The following is a 15892-nucleotide window of genomic DNA, read 5'->3' on the forward strand; positions in this document are numbered from 1 at the left end:
GCATCAGCATTTGTGGGTTTGATTACAGGCTCAAAATGGCTCTAACCAGTATATAAAGAGGAGGGTAAGGCCCCGGTGAAGAACTGAGCAAGACGACTACTATATTTGTGTGTCTAGTTTGAGAAACTGACACATCACAAGTCCTCAACTGGCAGCTTCATTAAATGGTACCAACAAAACACCAGTCTCAACGTCAACAGTGAAGAGGCCTCTCCGGGATGCTGGCCTTCTAGGCAGAAAAAAAATTCTAAGTGACCCAAAACATTTGAACGGTAGTGTATATGGGGCAATAAAAAAAACTTAGAATCAAGTTCTCCACTCTATCAAAACCTGAATCTAAGGGTGGTCATGCCCTTCCCTGCCTTTAAATCAAATTGGATTTGTCACATGTGCCGAATACAGCAGGTGTAGTAGACCTTACAGTGAAATGCTTACTTACAAGCCCTTAACCAACAATGCACTTTTAAGAAAAATACCCCCCCCCCCCAAAAAAAAAAAATAATAAATAAAAGTAACAAACAATCAAAGAGCAGCAGTAAAATAACAATAGCGAGGCTATATACAGGGGGTACTGGTACACAGTCAATGTGCGGGGGCACCGGTTAGTCGAGGTAATTGAGATATGTACATGTAGGTAGAGTTATTAAAGTGACTATGCATAGATAATAACAGAGTAGGAGCAGTGTAAAGGGTGGGGGGCAGTGAAAATGGTCTGGGTAGCCATTTGAGTAGATATGTCTTATGGCTGTTTAGAAGCCTCTTGGACCTAGACTTGGCACTCCGGTACCACTTGCCGTGCGGTAGCAGAGAAAACAGACTATGACTAGGGTGGCTGGAGTCTTTGACAATTTCCTTCCTCTGACAACACCTGGTATAGAGGTCCTGGATGGCAGGAAGCTTGCCCCATTTATGTACTGGGCCGTAAGCACTACCCTCTGTAGTGCCTTGCAGTTGGAGGCCGAGCAGTTGCTATACCAGGCAGTGATGCAACTTGTCAGGATGCTCTCAATGGTGCAGCTGTAGAACTTTTTGAGGATCTGAGGACCATTCCAAATATTTTTCACTCTCCTGAGGGTAGTGGTTTTGTCGTGCCCTCTTCATGACTGTCTTGGTGTGCTTGGACCATGTTAGTTTGTTGGTGATGTGGATGCAAGGAACTTGAAGCTCTCAACCTGCTCCACTACAGCCCCTTTAATGAGAATGTTGGTGTGCTCGGTCCTCCTTTTCCTGTAGTCCACAATCATCTCCTTTGTCTTGATCACGTTGAGGGAAAGGTTGTTGTCCTTACGTTACACGGGCAGGTCTCTGACCTCCTCCCTAAAGGCTGTCTCATCGTTGTCGGTGATCAGGCCTACCACTGTTGTGTCATCAGCAAACTTAATGATGGTTTTGGAGTCGTGCCTGGCCGTGCAGTCATGAGTGAACAGGGAGTACAGGAGGGGACTGAGCATGCACCCCTGAGGGGCCCCTGTGTTGAGGATCAGCATGGCGGATGTGTTGTTACCTAATATTACCACCTGGGGGCAGCCCGTCAGGAAGTCCAGGATCCAGTTGGAGAGGGTGGTGTTTAGTCCCAGGGTCCTTAGCTTAGAGATGAGCTTTGAGGGCACTATGGTGTTGAATGCTGAGCTGAAGTCAATGAATAGCATTCTCACATAAGTGTTCCTTTTGTCCAGGGCAGTGTGGAGTGCAATAGAGATTGCATCATCTGTTGGGGAGGTTTGCAAATTGAAGTGGGTCTAGGGTTTCTGGGATAATGGTGATGATGTGAGCCATGACCAGCCTTTCAAAGCACTTCATGGCTACAGACCTGAGGTGCTACGGGTTGGTAGTCATTTAGGCAGGTTACCTTGGTGTTCTTGGGCACAGGGACTATGGTGGTCTGCTTGAAACATGTTGGTATTACGGTCTCAGACAGGGAGAGATTGAAAATGTCATTGAAGACACTTGCTAGTTGGTCAGCGCATGCTCAGAGTACACGTCCTGGTAATCCGTAGTCCCACTCCTTGAAAGCAGAAGCTCTACCCTTAGCTCAGTGCGGATGTTGACTGGCTTCTGATTGGGGTATGTATGTACAGTCACTGTGGGGACGATGTTATCGATGCATTTATTGATGAAGCCAGTGACTGATGTGGTGTACTCCTCAATGTCATCGGAAGAATCCCGGAACATACTCCAGTCTGTGCTAGTTAAACAGTCCTGTAGTTTAGCATCTACTTCATCTGATCACTTTTTTATAGACTGAGTCACTGGTGCTTCCTGCTTGTAAGCAGGAATCAGGAGGATAGAATTATGGTCAGATTTGCCAAATGAAGGGCAAGGGAGAGCTTTGTTCGCGTATCTGTGTGTGGATTAATCTACCCATCGTGTCCGATTTAAAAAAAATGCTTTACAGCGAAAGCACAACATATGATTATGTTAGGTCATAGCCAAGTCAAAAAAACACACAGCCATTTTTCCAGACAAAGAGAGGAGTCACAAAAAGCAGAAATATAGATAAAATGAATCTCTAACCTTTGATGATCTTCATCAGATGACACTCATAGGACATCATGTTACACAATACATGTATGTTTTGTTCGATAATTTGCATATTTATATCCAAAAATCTCAGTTGACATTGGCGCGTTACGTGCAGTAATGTTTTGATTCCAAAACATCCGGTGATTTTGCAGAGAGCCACATCAATTTTACAGAAATACTCATAATAAACATTGATAAAAGATACAAGTGTTATTCACAGAATTAAAGATAGACTTCTCCTTAATGCAACTGCTTTACGGAAAAAGCATAATCTGAGAACGGCGCTCAGAACTCAAAACAGCCAGAGGAATATCCGCCATTTTGGAGTCAACAGAAGTTAGAAATTACACCATAAATATTCACTTACCTTTGATGATCTTCATCAGAAGGCACTCCCAGGAATCCCAGTTCGACAATAAATGACTGATTTGTTCCATAAAGTCAATTTTTGTCCAAATAGCCACTTGTTGTTAGCGTGTTCAGCCCAGTAATCCATCTTCATGAGGCGCAGGCACTTCGTCCAGACAGAAACTCGGCAAGTTCCAGAAAGATGTCAAACGATGTATGGAGTCAATCGTTAGGATGTTTTTAACATAAAACATCAATAATGTTCCAACCGGAGAATTACTTTGTCTGAAGAAAAGCACTGGAACGAGAGGTAACTCTGTCGGGAGCGCGCGTCATGAGACCAAGGCTCTCTGCCAGACCACTGACTCAAAGAGGTCTCATGAGCCCCTCCTTTATAGTAGAACCCTCATTCAAGTTTCAAAAGACGGTTGACATCTAGTGGAAGCCGTAGGAAGTGCATCTTTATCCATATCTCAATGTGTATTCGGTAGGCCAAGCTTTGAAAAACTACAAACCTCAGATGTCCCACTTCCTGGTTGGATTTTTCTCAGGTTTTCGCCTGCCATATGAGTTCTGTTATACTCACAGACATCATTCAAACAGTTTTAGAAACTTTAGTGTTTTCTATCCAATACTAATAATAATATGCATATATTAGCACCTGGGACAGAGTAGGAGGCAGTTCACTCTGGACACACTATTCATCCAAAAGTGAAAATGCTGCCCCCTATCCCAAAAGAGTTAAAGGTGGTCTAGAGTTTTTTTTTTTCCTCTCTGGTTGCACATTTAACATGCTGGTAGAAATGAGGTAAAATGGATTTAAGTTTACCTGCATTAAAGTCCCCGGCCACTAGGAGCGCCACCTCTGGATCAGCGTTTTCCTGTTTGCTTATGGGGGTACACAGCTCATTGAGTGCTGTCTTCGTGCCAGCATCAGTCTGTGGTGGTATGTAGACAGCTACAAAAAAATACAGTGTGGTCTACAGCTTATCATGAGATACTCTACCTCAGGCAATCAAAACCTAGAGACTTCCTTAGATATCGTGCACCAGCTTTTGTTTACAAATATACATAGACTGCCACCCCTTGTCTTACCAGAGGCTTCTGTTCTATCCTGCCGATACAGTGTATAACCCACCAGCTGTATGTTATTCATATCGTCGTTCGTCCACGACTCGGTGAAACACTATATTAGTTTTTAGTTTTAGTCCCGTTGGTAGGACATATGTGCTTTTAGTTCGTCCAAGTAATTATCCAGCAATTGTATGTTGGCCAATAGCAGGCAGATTAGCCACTCTTTGGCAGATCCTCAAAAGGCACCCCGATCTCCTTCCGCGATACCTCTTCCGTCTCTTTCTCCTTCAAATGACGGGGATGAGGGCCTGTTCGGGTATCTGGAGTAAATCCCTCTCGTCCGACTCATTAAAGAAAAAGTATTCATCCAATTCATGGTGAGTAATCACTGTTCTGATGTCCAGAAGCTCTTTTTGGTCATATGAGACGGTAGCAGCAACATTATGTACAATTGTACTACTGGTCTGCCCAAATCAGCAACATGTTAACATGGATCACAAACAGACAAGTCATTCATTAATTACTTTAGTGAAGTGGGGAACATACCCAAAACCTTTGATTTACAACACCCTACTAGCATGGAAGGACTGCAATAAATACCTTGGCATTTCCTCCCAGATATGCTCTCACTTGCCTATAGGAAACAACCCAGACTCGCCAAAGCCCAGAGTGATGCCAACTTTCATCTTTGGCATACTCTCAGGATCAGGACCTATTCAGAACTGTTTCATCAGAACGCAACTACACTGAAATCCTTTGAAGAGCTCTGCAGGGAATTCGATGTGCACATTTTTTGTTCTTGATATCTTCAAATTAGACACGTAATTTCCTCATTCACTTCCAAGGGGAGGTTTAGAGCTGATCTCAATTAAGTTGAGACCCTTCTTGCTACAGCACAATCCATAAAAGGCAAAAACTCCAATATCTATATATTCCTATACGAGAGTGTGGGTTCCTCCTTACTCTTAAAATAATCTGGGAAAAGGACCTTTGTCTGATTATCAGTGATGAGTTATGAGCGGAGGTTTGCGACAGGATATGCTGCTCCTCTACTAATATAAAAATGAAAGTATATAATTACACATTTTTGTTCAAATTGTATTACACCCCAGTGAGACTCCATAGAATGAATACAGACATGTCTCCTTATTGTAAAATATGTACATCTGAAAGTAGAACTTACAGTGGGGCAAAAAAGTATTTAGTCAGCCACCAATTGTGCAAGTTCTCCCACTTAAAAAGATGAGAGAGGCCTGTAATTTTCATCATAGTTACACTTCAACTATGACAGACAAAATGAGAAAAAATATCCAGAAAATCACATTGTAGGATTTTTAATGAATGTATTTGCAAATTATGGTGGAAAATAAGTATTTGGTCAATAACAAAAGTTTATCTCAATACTTGATATACCCTTTGTTGGCAATGACAGAGGTCAAATGTTTTCTGTAAGTCTTCACAAGGTTTTCACACAATGTTGCTGATATTTTGGCCCATTCCTCCATGCAGATCTCCTCTAGAGCAGTGATGTTTTGGGGCTGTTGCTGGGCAACACAGACTTTCAACTCCCTCCAAAGATTTTCTATGGGGTTGAGATCATTTTGACCCCACGGGGTGAGATCTTGCGTGGAGCCCCAGATCGAGGGTGATTGTCAGTGGTCTTGTATGTCTTCCATTTCCTAATAATTGCTCCCACAGTTGCTTTTTTCAAACCAAGCTGCTTACCTATTGCAGATGCAGTCTTCCCAGCCTGGTGCAGGTCTACAATTTTGTTTCTGGTGTCCTTTGACAGCTCTTTGGTCTTGGCCGTAGTGGAGTTTGGAGTGTGATTGTTTGAGGTTGTGGACAGGTGTCTTTTATACTGATAACAAGTTCAAACAGGTGCCATTAATACAGGTAACGAGTGGAGGACACAGGTCTGTGAGAGCCAGAAATCTTGCTTGTTTGTAGGTGACCAAATACTTATTTTCCACCATAATTTGCAAATAAATTCATAAAAAATCCTACAATGTGATTTTCTGGATTTTTTTTCTCATTTTGTCTGTCATAGTTGAAGTGTACCTATGATGAAAATTACAGGCCTCTCTCATATTTTTAAGTGGGAGAACTTGCACAATTGGTGGCTGACTAAATACTTTTTTGCCCCACTGTATATGCATGTATTTTGGAGTTGTAGAGAGATCTGGTCATCTATACATACTACTGCATGTACAGTTTGATATGACCCCGTGTCTCTATCTTCTTAATGTTCAGCAGAACTTTGTTCTTCATCCAGACTGAGATAATTTGTTTAAGACTATCACATACTTTGCTATAAAATGTATTCTCCTGCTGGGGGCTTCTAATTCTTCCCCTGCATTTTAAAATGTGGATTGACCAGATTGTTGACTTTCTTCCTCTTGAAAAGCTCACTTACGACCTCCGCAAGAGACATCCCAGGTTTGATAGACTCTGGTCTCCACTACTCAAACTGGACAGAGTGAATGGGGTGATTTAAGGAAATGTGTATGTGTGTGTGTGTGTGTATATACAGGAAGTGTAAGTTGCTCTAAAGCTAATTCTTTAATTGTTGTCTCTGCTAAAGCTGGAAATGTCTACACGATTACTGATAGTGCTGCTGCAATTTGTTTGTTTGATATTTTATTCTATAATTTGTCTGCCACATCTGTGAATATGGAATGTGTTTTGTTTGTTGATTTGAAAAACAACAACTTAATATCTTTATGTTATACAATCGTGATGTAGAGCAGAAATGTTGCGGGCAGCACGTGCGGTGGTTACTCATCTAGTCAGGACACTGAAAAGAGGAAGAAGGAATGCTTAGGCACTGAAAAAGGCTACCACTGATGAACTTTGATGACCCAAACCATAAATTCTGTTTAGCAATGCGTTATTGTGAGGCCTGTCTAGGTATGTCACAAGTTTCTGCAGGGACTGATATCAGCATGGTTGTGTCTGCGTCAGCTGTTTTAAGGCTAGTTGTCTTGTGGTTAAAGTGCCCTTTCTAGATGAAATATTAACTGACTGAAGGAATGGATAGGGATAAGGGCTTTTTAGTGATCTGACCTTCTGTTCACTGGTCTACCTATATGTCACGGTGTCAGCCCTACATCTACTGCTAGATGGGACTGTAATAGTCCACAGCTGAGGACAGTGTTTGAATAAGATCAAGATAATGTCTTCAGTTGACCAGTGCGTTGCAACTTGGCAATGTGGGGTCAACATGTTTTTCTTTACACCGGTGCTAAACTGTCACATGATTTCCAGGGTTCAAACTTCACTCCCTTGACCAGAGTGTGGTCTTACGTTAAGTGAAGGGAGGATAATGTCCAGTAAACAGGAGCGTCCAGACCTACTGGCCTTTTGTGGACCCCCAAGACAACGACACCCTCTAATAGAGCGCTCCCTTCGTCTTACTTCTTGTTCTGTGTCTTTGCAGGTGGGCTTGGTGTACATGTTTAATCTGATCGTGGGCACGGGGGCACTGACGATGCCCAAGGCCTTTGCCCAAGCAGGTTGGGCGGTCAGCCTGGCGCTCATCTCCTTCCTGGCGTTTATGAGGCGAGTTCCTCGTAGGCTCACTGCCTTTCCAATCATTTCCACAACTGTTGCCTTACATCCACTCCCCCAGCTCTCACTTTAGTTTAAGCACACCATAGCACAAGAGGAAAGTACTATATTTAATCCTTATCTTCCACACCTAAGGTCCTCCCAGCCACCTAAGTGGAGAGTTATTGCCCTGCCTATCAAATGGGATGCCACTGATGAGGCGTGTCAGTAATCTAGCAGGGAACAACCAGAGCAGGAGGAGTTGCAGATGAGTTGATGCAGCGTGTCAGTCAGCAGGAGGAAGTTGATGATGCAGGATGTGTTTCATTAGGGTAGTATGTGAGGAAAAAGGGGAGACAGTGGACACACAGAGATGCAGATCAGAGGCCAGTACTTTAGCTTTGTGATGTGGATTTAAACATACACTATGCCTTTTAACAGTTTCATCTTTTTATATTGCTTTGTTTTTAGATTATTGAGATCTAGAGATCCTATTTTATCACCAAGGATAGTGTGCAGTTAGGCAAGGTCACAGACTACAACAAATACAACACAATGATATTCTTTGACAGTTGTTGACAATGGGTCATACAATTCTACATTTGTATAAAATTGTTATGCTCAGTATATAATATGTGTTGACTTATCAGGGCTAGTTTTTGTCATCTGAATATATTTTTCTGAACCCACTTTGTTTCATTTTCATCAGTTACATGACCACTACGTTTGTGATCGAGGCCATGGCAGCGGCCAACGCTCAGCTGTGCTGGAAGAGGAGGGAGCAGGAAGAGGTGAGTTAGCACATATAAATAACCAACAGGTGGAAGTAATGGAGGAAGAGTGATAGTTGACACTCATACATACTGTCTTTTCCAGTGATCCCTACTCATCAAGTGAAGGCCCAGATTTGCTAGTTCACTACCCCTTAAACCTCAACACCTTTACAGGAAGAATAACCTCAAGGCGCTCAATAGACCATTAAAGAATAATATGGGGAATGGAGCACTTGCCACTCCCACAAATGTGTGATTAAATAAGCCTTGTAGTGTCCTCTACTGACTCACTGGGGGGGCAGTTTAGTTTTTAATCATTGTTACTTTAGTCATTTTAAATAGTAAGGGAAAGCCTTCTCGTGCAGAGATTGATGGAGCTGGTGGAGTTCACTTTCTTTTTTTACAGAAAAGCAGCAAGTCATTTTGCCTAATGTCCAACGTTTCCGCTGGAGGAGTTATGAGCGTAAGGACAATGGGTCTGGCTTTGACAGAGCCCCAAACCCCATGGCCTTGATTCATGGATCACTTAGTCTTCCTCCAACATTTCCTCCCACATAATGGGAAGAAGGGAGGCACAGAGTGGGAATGTTTACCCTTGAACATTCTTTATTTCTTACCGCTCGAATGAAGCACATAAAAAAAATTAAGCCGTTCCTTTAAAGTCATATACTGGCCGACATTTTCTGAGAAAGTCCCATAAAAGTGTATTAGTTTGAATTTGGGGGGGACTGACTCTGCATCTCTCGGATGTGATGGAGAAATAGGATAGATCTGCTCTTTTGACTCAGCCAAGGACACATCTGTCACTTTGATGTTAGATGCTTTGTTTCTGTTGCTGGCATATTCTCTTCCAGTGAGCCACCCACATTCTTAGTCTCTCCCACACCCTGCACAACCAGCTGTAGCTGCTCTTTTTAATTCAACTGATAATGACATCCTCAATGTCGATTGTAATTGAGCATTAATTAATATAAATCTGTAGTGAATTTGGTAGATGAAGAGTTATGGGAGGGCGTCAGATAGGCGCTCATATCTATTGTATATGAGGGGGACAGCTCCCTCATCCTCCCCAGCATATCCCAGCTGTTCCAGACAATTTCCAGATGCTGCTCCCCTCCACGTCACATGTCCAGCAAATAAAACACAGTGTTAATAGGTTGTAAACTGACTGTTGTTGGCACTGAGCAATAGGATTTGTAGATTAGGAGTGAAGTCAGTGTTGGGTGGAGGCAGGCTGGTTATCCTCTTTCCATCACCCATCATCTTCAGGTCCAAGACAGCGACTCCACCTCTGATTATTCGGATGATGATATCCGGGGACGATCAGAGCCAGAGATGAGGCCCATTTTGTCAGGCCGTGAGTATAGTGTTCCTCTCATCCCTCCTGAAGACTAGACACACTGCTAAGGTCGTGTTAAGAATGTGTTGAAAATAAGGTACACTACATGGCCAAAAGTATGTGGACATCTGCTCGTCGAACATCTCATTCCAAAATCATGGGCATTAATATGCAGTTGGTCCCCCCTTTGCTGCTATAATACCCTCCACTCTTTTGGGAAGGCTTTCCATTCAGCCATGAGCATTAGTGAGTTTGGATGTTGGGAGATTAGGCCTGACTCAGTCATTCCAATTCATCTCAAAGGTGTTTGATGGGGTTGAGGTCAGGCTGTGTGCAGGCGAGTCAAGTTCTTCCACACCGATCTCGACAAACCATTTCTCTATGGACCTTGCTTTGTGAATTTGGGGGGCATTGTCCTGATGAAACAGGATTGGGCCTTCCCCAAGCTATTGCCACAAAGTTGGAAGCACAGAATTGTCTAGGATTTTATTGTATGCTGTAGCATCAATATTTCCCTTCACTGGAACTAAGGGGCCTAGACTACTGAACCATGAAAAACAGCCCCAGGCAATTATTTCTCATCCACCAAACTTTACAGTTGGCACTATGCACTCGGGCAAGTAGCGTTCTCCTGGCATCCGCCAAACCCAGATTCGTATGTCAGAATGCCAGATGGTGAAGTGTGATTCATCACTCTAGAGAACGCGTTTCCACTGCTCCAGAGTCCAATGTCGGCAAGCTTTACACCACTCCAGCCGACGCTTGGCATTGCGCATGGTGATGTTATGCTTGTGTGCGGCTGCTCGACCATGGAAACCCATTTCATGAAGCTCCCAACTAACAGATATTGTGCTGACGTTGCTTCCAGAAGCTGTTTGGAACTCCGAAGTGAATGTTGCCACCAAGGACAGACTATTTTTACGCGCTATGAGCTTCAGCATTCGGCGGTCTCATTCTGTGATCTTGTGTGACCTACCACTTCGTGGCTGAGCCGTTGTTGCTCCTAGACGTATACATCTGGCCATGTAGTGTATATATGAAAACATTGAGTCTTGTGAAGGATTCGGAATTCTCTTTTTTGTCGTCCCTCCTTTTTGAAGGTCTCAATTCTTAAGCATATGTTGATTGACATAATCAGATCAATCATACATTGTATGTATCCTCCATGTCATTGGTTAATGTCAACATTTTATACAAGGAATGACATCAGAATCACTCCGATTGGAATGACTCACCACTGCATTCTCATGTCTATGCATTATCACAGAGCGAACAGGAGGAGGACACGTTGATCACTTTGACATTGTGGAGAGGGTAGAGATGGGTCAAATGGCCTCCATGTTCTTCAACAAAGGTAAGAGCCTATCCTCATTCAGTACTTTGAGGGGATATGATGAATCCACACTCTGTTATTGAATGAAGTGCTGCTGATGCCGCTATGTGCAGGGCATGGTAAAACCTGTCCTCCTTGTCTAACAGCTATGGAGGAGTCTTGACAGTTGTGTGGGATAATTTGGGGACAGTTTCTTAACCTTTAAATGGGAATCATTGTTAGATTCCAAAAGTGAGGCTGTTAGCTCTCTAATGGGGTGTAATTTTACACTGAGTGTACAAAACATTAGGAACACCTTCCTAATAGTGAGTTGCACCCCCTTTTGCCCTACAAGGTGTGGAAAGCATTCCACAGGGGTGCTGGCCCAGGTTGACTCCAATGCTTCCCACAGTTGTGTCCAGTTGGCTGGTAGTAGATCTCTACTAGTAGCATCGTTCCATCTCATCCCACAGATGCTGAATTGGATTGAGATCTGGTGACTGGATAGGCCACTGCAGTAAGCTGAATTCACTGTCATGTTCGTGGAACTATTCCTGGACAATCCTAGCCTTGTGCCATTGGGTATTATCCTGATAATAAAAATTAAATTGCAGATGGATACACTGCTGCCATGAAGGGATGCACCTGATTGGCAATAATGTTCAGATATCTTGTGGCATTCAAATGTTCCTCCATTTTTATCAAGGGGCACCAATGTATGCAATGAAAACACACCCCACACCATTATACTACCACAACCACCACCAGCCCGCACACAGCATGATGGATGCATGTACTCATGGTTTTCTCCATTCCCTTGTCCTCCCATCAGCAAGAACCAGGGTTCATTCAGATCAGGCAATGTTTTTCCAATTTTCCAGTGTCCATTGTTTTTATTCCTTAGCCCACTGCAACCACAGTTTTTTGTTTTTTTGCTGAAAGAAGTGGAACTCTGTAAGGTGGTTGGCTGCCATACCCCATTTGTGTCAAGGTACGACTAGTTGTGCATTCTTTTATGAGTCTTTGGGCACCAATGTTGTACTGGACTATCAGTTGACTTAACTGTAGCCCGTCTGTTGCGCTGCACAATTTGTCAGCCTCCTTTATCCTCTTTCATCAATGACCCGTTACCGACCACTGGCTGGATGTCGTTTGGGTGGTGGGTCATTCTTGATACACACGGGAAACAGTTGAGCGTGAAAAACCCAGCAGTGTTGCAGTTCTTGATGCACACCTGCTGCGCCTGGCACCTACTACCATACCCCATTCAAAGGCACTTAAATATTTTGTCTTGCCCATTCACCCTCTGAATGGCACACATACACAATCCATGTCTCAATTGTCTCGAGGCTTAAAAATCCTTCTTTAACCTGTCTCCTCCCCTTCATCTACACTGGTTGAAGTGGATTTACAGGTGACATCAATAAGGGATCAGCTTTCACCTGGTCAGTCTATGTCATGGAAACTGCAGGTGTTCCTAATGTTTGGTACTCTCGGTGTATATGGCTAAATGGTTGTATTTCCCAGGCCATCACACTGCTGCTGTTTTAGTCTCCCCAACTGTGTGTGTGGGCCTCCTGCGGGCTGCATCAGCGGCGGTGAACATGTTAAAGCCTCGGCAGCCTGAGTGATGAGCTAATTGAAAGCAGAATCATGTTCACCTTGAACCAGAAACAGAACACCCTTGCTGATTTACATTACTCACCTACGTCAGAGTAGACACTCCTCGGTGTGCTGGGCCCGCTCACTACCCCCTCCCCACCCTCTCCTCCTCTGCTGGCAGGTCGGCCTGTTTCTCAAGTAGTATTAACCAGGTAGGTGACTCAACAGTCTGCAGCATACGTACCTGCAGCGCCAATACTTCAACAGCATCGCTTTTGTCATCTCTGATGATAAAAAGGTCAAACCGTTCTGCTCCACTCTGACAATGTCATCTGTGTGCAGATCTCTTCCTGTGTTGTGATCCGGCTCTGGCCACTAGGTGGTGCACTTGGCACACTCGCACACAAAAATGATTCACTGACTCACACAAAGCCAGGCAGGCATGCAACATGCTGTTAGAGAAGCAGCGTGTTGTTCCCTTGTGGAACACTCCGGCTGCAGTCTCTTCTTTCCACTTTCTCTCAGCCCTATTAAAGTGTTAAAACACTCTTTGGGGATGACCTCTCCCTGTGTGTGTGGAGTGTGTCTGGCGTGGTGTTGTCCTCGGCTGCAGGTGAGGGTGAGGCGCCCTGAGGAAGTATCGATCGGTGGCAGAGATAAGAGCCCTCTATCTCTCTGTGTGATGTGGGAGTGCTGCCCAGTGACTCTAATCAGAAATGAATTAGATGGGTGCTGGGCCCAGCTCGCATGAGAGAGGAGTGAGATGCAGCTCTTTGGCTCCAGCATAGTGGAAGTCTCGTTTGTCTCTCTACCCAGATCTCCGCTGATATGAACTCTTCTTTGTGTAATTAGTGCTGGGAGGTAATATAAGATTAGTGGTATGTCTGATCAGGGAGTTTTACTGGTGTGGTAAAGTTGTCAGGCATTAAAACAAAATCTCTTGTTTTTTTTGTTGAGGGATTGGATAGTGGAGTGTTGTTTCATGTGTTGGAGTTAATGGGCTTGGTTGTGTGTGTGAAGGGCTGAGGCCTGCGGTGGGGAAGGGCAGCTCACAGAGCCAATCAGCTGGCCTCTTGAATCCTTACTACCTCGGGCCGGTTCTGGTTATTGATGGGACTGTTCGACCGCACTGGGCACCACTGGCAGGAAAGGCACTTTTTCACTTAATGCGCAGATGTAGATTCAGTGTGGATGTGTGGGGGAATACTTTTTTTTTTTTCTTCTCCTGTCCACTTCATGCAATTGAAAAATAATCACTATGAAAGGGCATTCGACTTCCTCCTGAGCTAAAATTGTCATAGCAGCAGAGCAAGCTTGGAATAAGGCCATGGGTATCGGCCCGACAGAATTTTGATGGGGGCTGGTTTATCAGCGGAGCAGCGAGGAGAGTGCCTGTAGTGTTACTGTAACCTTCCTCATCCACAATTTGCAAGTTGATTAGAAGATGACTTTGGCTAATATCACAAAGGGGGGTGAACAGCAGAGGCTGGTCTGTGTGCTTCTGCACCTATCTCAGCCCACCGTCCCTCTAGGTAGAAAAGGCAGTAGAAGTGATGTATGGGGAAATGGATGGTGTGCAGACAGAGGGAGACAGGCTCTATAACATGCACCAACCACCCTTGACTTATAGAGACCATGGCGAGGAATACTAATCCAGTCTCTTTTTTTACAGACCTCAGCTTTAATGAGTACCTAACACCGATGCATACATATTTTTTTATACTTGAATGACTTTTCTTAAATGTCATACTTGTACGCTATGAGGGGCACTGACAAAAGGAAAATGGGCAGCAGCGCTGCCACTAAGAAGATAAATGGACATGTTTATGTCAGCCATCCCCCCCTCCCACCACCCCAATTACATAAGCCTCAACTAAAATAGTTTTCAAGTCTCTATTGTATATGAACATAAAGGATGCGCTTTCCTTTTCAGAGGGCCTGCTGCTATTACTGCTCAACTCTATGATTACCCCGAGATCCAGATCAATATCCCAAGTTTTAGCACAAAGAATACATCTCACTCAATAAAAGCCCATTGGGGTTTCAAAATCAAACCTAAGGAAAGTAATTTCTGTTGCATCCAACAAACCGCCTTTAGTTGTCAGGCTCTCGCATTCACATTCCTGCCTGATGAAGCTCCACGATAGCAGAGCGGAGCCCAGTACAGCTGTGGCTTCCAGCGTGGTTGGCATTCAACAAAATGGCTGTGGATGTTGGAAGGAAGCAACTTCCTAACATTCCTCTTCTGGGAACCACTCCCTCCTCCTCCAGACCCAGCTAGAGAGGCTATCAGAGCCTCTGTCAGTCTGCAACAGTGGGGTGATGGATAGTGACGTGTGTCCGTGCCGCTAGGGGACTGAGTGGAGCTCCTAGGTGAAAAGTCATTTGCAGCAGCAGCGTGTGAGCCTCTAACCGTGGGTAATGGGGAGGTATTAGTGACAGAGCCTGGCAGGGCAGCATCCTCTTTGTCATGCTGGGTCCTCACCTAGCTATCGCTCACTGACAGGGGCAGCACAGGCAGCCCTGATTCTCCCTATCCGAGGCAAAAGCTTCCTTTCCATAGGGCCAGATGGAGACATGCAGGAATGGTAGAGAGTACTGTACAGTGCTGACCTCTGAAAGTGGGGTTGTCGGAGAGGAGGTGAAAATGGAATGTGTAGAATTGATGCAGAGAGAATCGAGTCCTCCCACCAACCTGTGAGATACTTCCATACTATGATCAGTGTGTAGATCAATACTGATAGGTACAGTATAGTCTTGAGTTATCAGTGTTTATTTTCCCCAGCCTGTGTTTTATGACCTCAGTGCACCACTGCACAATGATGTGATCAGATGGTCCTGGAAGAGAATAAACACAACCTGGCTACCAAAGTGCCCTTTGGTTCCCCCTCCCACAGTACTTTAACACCACATTATCCTCAATGGCGGTAAGATGAGTGGTGGTGCTAGCTAGGTAAATGTTTGCTGTCATCACCCCTTTCCCACAGAATTTACCTGATTTTAGACTCTCCATCTAACTCAAACAGGGCTGCAGCAACTTACTGTAGCAACTGTAATATACCTTCATATCATAATGCAGTCTACTGTAAGTGTCCATCAATCCCTGCCATAAGACAGGTGATGACTGTTTTACAACTACATGGGCTTATCTGGCTGTTGGACCAGCTAGTCCTCTTCCATATCCCTTTTCTTGTTTCCCTCAGCTCGGCTGTGTGATGGGCAGCAGAAGGTTGCCTTTCGTCCCTTTACTCTCAGATCAGATGAATCAATTTAGCCCTGTAAAACTATAAACCCCTCACTTTTTATTGATTTTTAATGGACTCCACACTCTAATTTCCCTGTCAGTAATGAATTGGCTGCCAGGACCAGTAG

The 15892-nt window shown here is 44.2% G+C and overlaps 1 protein-coding gene across 1 annotated transcript in view; it reads left to right on the forward strand.

The window, feature by feature from the left end:
- LOC139364954 (transmembrane protein 104-like) overlaps positions 1-15892 on the forward strand; it is an 85659-nt gene that overhangs the window by 6005 nt on the left and 63762 nt on the right. Inside the window, exons 3-6 of the mRNA XM_071102228.1 lie at positions 7385-7506; positions 8204-8285; positions 9537-9624; positions 10874-10960. Of these exons, the coding sequence (XP_070958329.1) occupies positions 7385-7506; positions 8204-8285; positions 9537-9624; positions 10874-10960 (379 nt within the window). The remainder of the gene's footprint in view (positions 1-7384; positions 7507-8203; positions 8286-9536; positions 9625-10873; positions 10961-15892) is intronic.

Source organism: Oncorhynchus clarkii, chromosome 13, assembly GCF_045791955.1.
Source record: "Oncorhynchus clarkii lewisi isolate Uvic-CL-2024 chromosome 13, UVic_Ocla_1.0, whole genome shotgun sequence".
In the NCBI taxonomy this organism is placed as follows: Eukaryota; Metazoa; Chordata; class Actinopteri; order Salmoniformes; family Salmonidae; genus Oncorhynchus; species Oncorhynchus clarkii.